Source organism: Lottia gigantea (genome assembly GCF_000327385.1).
Source record: "Lottia gigantea unplaced genomic scaffold LOTGIsca_41, whole genome shotgun sequence".
Classification (NCBI taxonomy): Eukaryota; Metazoa; Mollusca; class Gastropoda; family Lottiidae; genus Lottia; species Lottia gigantea.
In genome coordinates, this window is record NW_008709421.1 from 2040131 (window position 1) to 2049114 (window position 8984).

An 8984-nucleotide genomic window follows, 5' to 3' on the forward strand; every position below is an offset into this window, starting at 1 on the left:
TGATTAGTCACATACTAGAGCAGTCCAAGTTTCGAATTTGGCTGTTTTTGGACAGCTATAAAACCAGAAGTAGATGTCCGAGGGCAAATATCAAAGTATAAATTGATAACCAAGATCAATGGCCTTTGACCTCGCATAAGTTAAGGTCATCAAAGGTCAAGGTCATGAGATATGACTCTTGGAACTTCGGAATAATTCAACCGCAAATTGCAAAAAAACCAAAGCGAAATTCAAAAAATGGCTAAGCCATTATCTCTGAATAGATTTAGATGCATTTCAGAAAAATCAAAATGGCAATCAAAGTATTACGTTCGATCCTCATTTTATCTTCTGCATTTTTTGTCAGAACGTTGGCAAAAGAGTTTTTTTTGTCAAAAATTTCAAATTTCGGCAGAAAAAAGTTTGCGACAAATTTTCGAATTTCAAAAAATTTTAACTGCTATCATAGCAGATATTACATGCAGATTCTGAAAATGAAAACTCAAAGAAAATCGACCCAAAAATGTGACCTCTAGAGCTGATTTTCCACTTTTTGCACATATTGAACTGTGGCACTTCCATTTTTGCAAATAAGTTTCAATATACATTTATGCACATTGTCGCCTATATAGAAGGTCAAGTAAAGTTGAAAGGTTGCTTCAACTACTGCAGTCTAAGCACAGGAAGGTGTGTAAAAACCAAAAAGAAAATAAACAAATAAAAAACCAATAACAAACTTTGACTTTGCAGAAGCAAAGTCTTACAAATATTGAAATTGCTAGTAAAGTGCCAATTTCTCTCTTTTCTTAACACCATGTCAAAATGATACATTTTGGAGAAATTCTGGTTATGGGTCATTCAAAATGATTGATAAGTAAAAATATATATCAACAGCCTTGTTTTTTGCTCACTGTAAGAGTTATTAAGCCTATTAACTTTTCTCTTTATTTTAGTCTGGGAAACTAGTAATGAAAATGTTTCAAAAGATTCAAGAAATAATTGATGATCCTGATGCTTTAGTTTTTGTTTTAATAGATGAGGTAAATATTTTTATATGCCCACATGAATATGTGTTTGTATATTGTTGTTGCTCCTGTCCGTCGGCCTGTCCATCAACATTTCTTGTGGACTCAATAGAGACTACAGTTTTCATCTGATTGTAATGATACTAGATGTGAGCATTGGGATTGATAAGATGGTGGTCAAGTTCGAATTTGACGATTTTTCAATGAAGTTTTTTCAGGCACTTAATCACCCAATCTTCTCTTTTGATTTATCAGCTCATCAAGAAGATCTTTTCAAAACATAAATATTCATATCGAAAAAACACAAGGAGATGTAACCGGTTACTGTTTATTATTGGAAGAAGCAAAACATTTAATTAAAATAGCAGATAGAAGATTGATAAGAATTGAGTAAAAAATACACCCTTAAAAATGAAGCCAGAAACCTTAGTCAAGAAAATAATAGAAGCTATTGAAACAGCTTCACCAACTACAATAACTTATAATGGTAAAAAAATCAACATAACTAAAAAACTTATTGATAAATACACATATTGTGAAGTCAGAGACGATATAGACTTAGAAAGAATTGACACAAATGCAAAAGATGGTGGATTTTTACCTTTCCTACCTTTGATATTTGCTGGTCTTTCCGCCTCTGGTGCTGTTGCTGGTGGTACAGCTGCTGGAGTACGTGCTGCCAATGAAGATAAAGCCGCTGCAGTAAAAGCTGCTGAAGAACATAGACATAATTTAATAATGGAAAAGGAAGCAAAGAAATTAGCTCTTGAAAAAAAAAAGGTTCAGGAGTGGCAAACATATTAAGTACAGTTAAAGAATTTGGAAAATGATTTGGGGGAGAAACCAAGAAAAAACTGTTAAAGAAGGATTAAACACTATCATAGACAAAATCGACACAGGAGAAATGAAAGTCAAACATAAGGGTAATGGAATATTTTTAAAAAACATTCACACAGGAGAAGGATTATTTCTTTCAAAGTATAAAGGAGAAGGAGTGATTTTTGGAACAAAAATATAGAATAAAAATTGGGAAGAAATTCAAACATTCAGAAATATTTCCTAGTAACCCAATGCTTTTGTAGTTCCGGTTCTGGGAAAACTCATCTCACTTTTAACATGTTGACAACACCAAACCTTTTAGATATCAATTCTCTCTATATCTACACAACAACACCAGAGCAATCGTATTATCAATTCCTCAAAGCTTTAGAATATTTACCAAAGAAAGATGTTCAAGACATATTTCAATATTATGAAGAAAACGAAACAGAAGAAGTGGAAATAAAAGATATCATAGATAACTACATTAAAGCAAAACATAATATTGTTTGACGACTGTGTAGCGCGAAGAAATCAAGCTGTTCAACAAGAATTCTTCACGAGAGGAATACATCACATCGGTCACTGCATATACCAATCTCAATCTTTCTACGGAATGGATTCTATGTTTATTAGAAAAAATGCAAATTGTTTTTTATTATTTGAATTAAACGACAAAGATTTATCTCAAATCATTCAGTCTATAAATCACGGAATGGACAAAGATACATTTAAAAAGGTTTATAAAGCTCAATGGAGAAACCCAGAAGATTATGGATATGTATTTGTTAATACTAGAAAACCTGCGGGTGAAAGAGTTATGATCGACATATGTTAATTTTATTTTTTTTAAAATGTGTAGCGATTGGAATAATATTTTAAAAAGAAATAAAGAATGTCAAAGCTAAGAATAAAATAAAGTCCCAAGTAGAAAATAACAAATTACAACAACTTGGATTAACAGAAAATCTACAAACTCTATTTCAACCAATATTAAAAACTCAAGAGGATATTAAAAAGAAATTAGCTTTAGAATATAGACCTCCTATAGAACCTCATAAAGATCACCCAGAACCGAATCAATATGGTGGTATTATAATTCGCCTAAATTCAAAATCGATATAAAAGGCTTAATATTTACATTAACAAAAGGATTAATAGATTAAATGAATGGGGGGGTATATTCCCATTGCCGATCACAAGGATTTAGTAGCATACTCAAAATTTCTTCATGCAATAAGAAAGTCAGGACCCGAAACAAATAGGTCAAAACAAGTTAAAACATATATAATAAAAGTTATTGGTGATGAATATGAAGTTGACGAAACAGATGATGAATATGAAGTTGATGAAGCAGATGATGAATATGAAGATGAGGTATCAGATGATTAAGCTGAAGACAATTTAATTACACAAGAAATAGACGGTTTCGAAAATATGGTAGCTAGAGAAAACAGTGGACAAAATATAACGTTTTTATCCGACAACAACGAGGAACTACTTAATAGATTACAAATGAATGAGGCAATGAAGGAAGGTCATCGATCACACAGACAATTTAATGATAAAAATTTTATACTAAAAAGACTCCTCGAGAAAGGTATCATATATAAAAATGATTATAAAAGCGTCATTGAAACTAGTCTTCAAAAAATGTCAAATAAAGAACAACTATTCGTTATCACCTCAAATAAATCAGACATTAAATTGTCTCTAGATTATGAGTACGAGCTCGATCGCAATCAAAAATATGAATTGGGATTAAAGTATTTCTCTGTTTACAATTTCATGAGAAATATCTACGAAAAAAATAACCAAATAAAAATATCAACAGATAATGGAGTTACATTCAAAACCATAAGTTTACTACCAGGAAGCTTCGAATATGTAGCCATTAACGATTACCTTTCTGAATATGGAGGAAGTCTAAATGGTAGAAACAATATTGAATTCGAAGGTAATTTGAATCTGAACAAAATAAAATTGATATTGAGAATTAATAGTCAAGTTGATTTCAATGTAGAAAATTCATTAAATACTTTACTAGGCTTTGATAAAAAAATATACACCCAATCCACTTTAGCACCACACAAAGCTAATATCGAAAATGTCAGATTATTTACAGTATTCCAACATTCACTGTACTGATAGGATATAGAATTATAGAGAAACCATTTCAAACGACGTATTTACCACTTAATTCGTTCATGATTAAAACTATAAATCTGGAAATCAAAGACGGTAAAAATAGGTTTATAGATTTTGGTAATGAGGAAATTGTAATTCAACTTAATTTAAAACAAAAGAACTAAATTTATTCTGTAATTAAACACTCTTCATTCTCTTCTTGAATAGTTAGATACCGTATATTTCCTTGTATAATGCGCAGGTTTTTACCCTGAAAAGGGCTACACACAGAAGAGGTGCGCACTATACATGGTGGAGAAAATTTTGAGTATTTTTTCCCCACGAAAATTCTGTACATAGGCCATTGGGATCTGCCATTTTAGTGGCATTATTGTTCGAAGTATATGATCGCTTTATTGTAAAAAAATAATGACCCAATAGGCCTATTATGCATTTGATGATTCTTTTATTTACTTATATTTCAATAAATAAAGTGATTCAAGTGATTTTTGTGTTATTTGAACAAAAACTTTTCTGTTGTGATAGATGAAGGTTCGCTCGTAACTTTCCGGTATTTATGAAAATAGATCACGGCACAAGTATTTATAATTATCTCAGCATCAAGTTCTTTCCAAGCTTTCACGATCCATTCACACATAATGTCTAATTCAACTTTTCTTCGTGCACCTGCCTTAGTATAAGTATGTTCACCACCGGCCATCCACTCGGCCCACATCTTTCGTACTGCCACCTTCATTGGTTTATTAATCGACACATACAACGGCTGTAGAATGCTTGTTAGGCCACTGGGTATTATCGCCAATTCTGTAGTCAGTTCTTCTTTAAGGAGATCTTTTACGCCAGAACTTCTGTGGCAGGCATCCAATACCAACAAGGACTTCTTCTTAGGAGCAGCACCTGGACGTTTACCCCAAACTGTCTTGAGCCAATTTTCTGTAAGGTTGTGGTCCATTCACCCTTTCTCTTGACATCGTACAATTATACCAGACGGAAACGTCTTACGGCAGAAGATCACATAAGGTGGCAACTTCCCTCCATCAGCTGTACATGCTAACATCAGCGTAAACCTGTTCTTTTCGTTACCAGTTCTCGTTCTCAGATGGACGGTTTTATCTCCTTTCGTAGTTATAGTGGAAGCTGATGGGAGATCGAACGTCATTGGGGTCTGGTTGGCATTACCAATCTGCGAGAGGTCAAAACCATTCTTCTTTCGTTGTTTGATTATGAATTTCTTGAATTCCATCAACTTCTCTTCGTGGTCACTTGACAGTTTCTGGGAAATGTTGTTCTTCTGTGTGAGAGGTGGTTACGGTTGAGGAACTTATAACAACATGATGACGTAGCCCTGAAAGGGGTCTGTAACTTCAGCTGCTTTTGGACCTTTAAGACTTGAATACGAACTTCAGTGGAAGCCACAGGGAGGCCTTGTTTTCTTCGATCTAAGTCAGCACCTCAGCTTCAACCTCAGGGAAAAAGGTCTTTCTTCCACGTAAGGCACACTTGGTCTTAGGCATCTTCAGGAGACTACCCCGCTTACTGCGCCAACTCCTAATATTGGACTCGTTGATATTAAATTCACGACCAGCTGCTCGATTGCGGTGAGCCTCAGCAAATGCGATGACGTTCAATTTCTCCTTCGTGGTGTACGCAATACGACGACTAGCCATTTCAAATGATATTATATTAGGAATTAAATATGAGTTAGGACTTAGAAAGCAAATAGGAGTGTGAGGACGTTCGTATTCTAACCCTTGCTATATATATTATTCTGTCGATATGGCTTCCACACTTCAAATAACTACGGCAATTATTCAAAAGCACCCGGTAAAATGAGCTCTGTTAATCTTTGAGTTTGAGTTTACCTACCGTAATTGAATAATGCGGTACCTTCAATGAAAGTGTGTTTATATATTTATCGATTTGTTTAGCCTTTTAAAACAACATGATTAGTCATCACTTCTCAATTCTCAATAGACCAACGACTCAATGCGTGCCAACAAACAAATGCGTTTTAAAAAACTAACAGAGTGATTAAATGGATTTTATTATACAATTAAATAAAGGTAAATTAAGGTAAAGTAGAATTTTCAAATATATTATAGATGATATCGTGTCAAATATACGAGAAGATAATGTTGTCTGTGATGTGCCAATTCTGACTTCAAATTTTTCGTAAACTAGGGGTATTTTTCCCGATTCTAATGGGAAAAGAAAGGGGAGCGCATTATACATGGATGCGCATTATATTCGGAAATATACGGTAATCGAAATCATCAAATTCGTAGTTTTCATCCATGTTCAATTCTTTTCCATCGTTGTAAGGATACCTGATTCCTTCATCATCTAGTGCTTTTCTCTTAACGAGATTTAAATAACTTCTAAAAACTTTCTTTTGTTTATCTTCATCATTTGGAATAACTATTCCATCAGAGAAAGTCTTTCCCCATGGTTTCTTAAATTCATTCATCACATCATGTCCACTATCTAATTGAATATAATCATCCACCTTAATCTTATTAGAATAATCTTTAAACGTTTTCTTTTCTTTCAAAACACCATCGGAAGTTAAAATTATATTATATTTAACTTTAGGTGCTAAATATAAACCATATATAATTCCACCATCACCGTAATCATTCTTTCCATTACAATAATCAGTTTCTGATACTAACCCAGCTTTATTTAATTTATCCCAATTTTTAGAAGAAATGTATAAACTATCAGTATCGGTATAGTAAATTTCCGGTTTATAAAATCCATCTATTACGTGAATGAAATTATTCATTATTTTTTTACTGTGAGATAATACGAATGATCCCAAATGACTAGGTGTTAATCTTGTAGAATCCTTTGAAGGAATAAATTCTTTTTCTTCTTCTTCTATCTCAACTATATATTGTTCATAGTTTTTAACATGTGAATCGAAGTTGCTTTACTCCATAGATGTCTCGATGTAGTTATATCCTTCTGCATAGATTTACCATACAATGAATTACCTAATAATTTCATGCAGTTACTACCCACAATATTTCCTTCTTCTTTATATTTATTCCTTAATTCCTTCAAAATTAAAATGTATTCTGTTAAAATTGTATTATGTATGGAGGAGTTTTAAAATTGTCTTCTTACACTATACCATCTAAGATTTTGATAATTCGTCCACCGGCTTTAACTATTTCTTGAATATCAACTGATGTTAAAACATCATAACAGAAACCATTTCTAAATCTGATTTTAGTGCCAGTTTCCTTTTTTCCATCTCTATTCGTAAAAGTAATTTTATCCTTAGCTGGAATGGGTTGGAAGATCATGTTGGTAGGATATTTAAACCAGACTTTTAAATAGCAGTTCTAGGTCTGAATTTCTGTTCATTAAAGAGCTTAACAAATTCTTCATTTTCTTCTGGTAGAAACGGTCTTCCCCTTTCCGCTTTAGGATATTCACTGTCTAAATCTGACATAGCAGAGGCATACAACCCATTAGCATCAAAGGCCATTAGTTTAGAATAGTCCAGCTCTTTGAGTTTAGTGTGAACTTCTGTTTTATCTTGTACATGTGATGTATTCTTTGAATAAATTAATTATATTACTACTGTCGAGTTCTGTGTATTCCTTTAATATATTACAAATCTCATCCATTTTGTCTGTTTCAAATGATTTCCTGTTAGCCGAAACTGTTCCTCCTTTAATAGATTGTCTAATAAAATATCTTATAAAAGGATGAGTGTGTGAATAAACCTTTTCAATGTTTTCTTTTTCAGTGTGTTTCGGAACCATTCTAGTAGTTTCATACCATTCTTCTTCAACCATTTCTTTATTGTAATGATATAAACAATACCAACCCTTTAAAGATAAAAGTGGAGCCGTTAGATTATTAGAAACAATCTGGAATACAGTCTCTTTCATAACCTTGTTGTATTTTATCAAACAAGCTCCAAGACAGAGAGTATCTCTTTTCACATATGGCTCCCATTCATGTCTTAGAGATTCACAATTGTCCTTGGTGTATTTAGTAATTTTGATATCAGTGATCTCAAATTCATTGGTAGATTAGATGAATTCCCCCATGCGGCTAAACTAGATTTTTCATGTTGGTAGGAACATATGAAATTAATATTTTGTAGATAGAGTTGCCAGTTATTTTTTTTTTTTGTCTTTTCCAACTTTTTTGTAAATCTTCATCGGTGAAAGTATTAGTTAAAAGTAAAGATAGAATGCGTTTAGCTGATACTAGTGGACATTGTTAGTTTTTTTACGTTTTTCAGGATGATCCAGTGATCAAAACCACTACCGTTATGAGAAATTAATGTTAATCTCTTTCTATCATATTGACCTAAATGTTTTAACATTTGATCTATACAATCTGTTCCTGCAAATATTTTTACTATATTCATTAATCTATTGTAAAATTCTGATGGCTTGAAATCTAAAGTCTCATTAAAATCATAAAAATCATTTAAATAATTATTATAATCATCTAAGGTTTTTCTTAGTTTTTCCAAATTGACTAAAGTACAACAATAAGGAATAGCTTTATTAACCCCCTCTTCACAATATTTTTCCCATACCCCAACGAATAAACAATCATCATGAATTGTTGGAAAAACATTTAGTTTTAAAGGTGAAACTTGTGTTATGGCATTATCATCTCTACATGTTTTCCATACCTGTTCATATTTTTCTTCTTTTTCTTTAATACCTAAAGCTTTGTTATTCTTCTTATCAAACAGAAATATGAGTTATGTAAATATAAAACCCAATCTAATTCCTCGGATACATATCTTTGATGAAAATGACTGTCTTTAGGGTTATAGATTTGAAAATTTGTATCAAATCGATTGTTGAATAGCTTAATTCTTCCTACTGTCATGACTCCTTTTCTATTAGCTTTTTGAAACTGTTGACGAAATCTTTTTATTTCTTTAAAATTGTCTTTACGTAAAAGGATTTTTCCTATAAAATACCAATGAGATGCATTTGATTTTTCATCCATATTAGAAAAGATTTTCTGAAA

General features: G+C 32.3%; 3 protein-coding genes across 3 annotated transcripts; 1 reads left to right on the forward strand and 2 right to left on the reverse strand.

Moving 5' to 3' along the window:
- Nucleotides 1-1415: 1415 nt before the first annotated feature.
- LOTGIDRAFT_163772 (hypothetical protein) lies at nucleotides 1416-1808 on the forward strand (the record flags this gene model as incomplete). The annotated part of the gene is made up of 1 exon (XM_009060286.1): nucleotides 1416-1808. The coding sequence occupies one exon, from the start codon at nucleotides 1416-1418 to the stop codon at nucleotides 1806-1808; it is 393 nt and encodes a 130-aa protein (XP_009058534.1).
- Nucleotides 1809-4464: 2656 nt separating this feature from the next.
- LOTGIDRAFT_163773 (hypothetical protein) lies at nucleotides 4465-5638 on the reverse strand (the record flags this gene model as incomplete). Its single annotated transcript, XM_009060287.1, has 3 exons — nucleotides 4465-4904; nucleotides 4974-5262; nucleotides 5423-5638. The coding sequence occupies 3 exons, from the start codon at nucleotides 5636-5638 to the stop codon at nucleotides 4465-4467; spliced, it is 945 nt and encodes a 314-aa protein (XP_009058535.1).
- Nucleotides 5639-6195: 557 nt separating this feature from the next.
- On the reverse strand, nucleotides 6196-7282 carry LOTGIDRAFT_163774 (hypothetical protein; the record flags this gene model as incomplete). Its single annotated transcript, XM_009060288.1, has 2 exons — nucleotides 6196-6860; nucleotides 7108-7282. The coding sequence occupies 2 exons, from the start codon at nucleotides 7280-7282 to the stop codon at nucleotides 6196-6198; spliced, it is 840 nt and encodes a 279-aa protein (XP_009058536.1).
- Between the last annotated feature and the right edge of the window lie 1702 nt (nucleotides 7283-8984).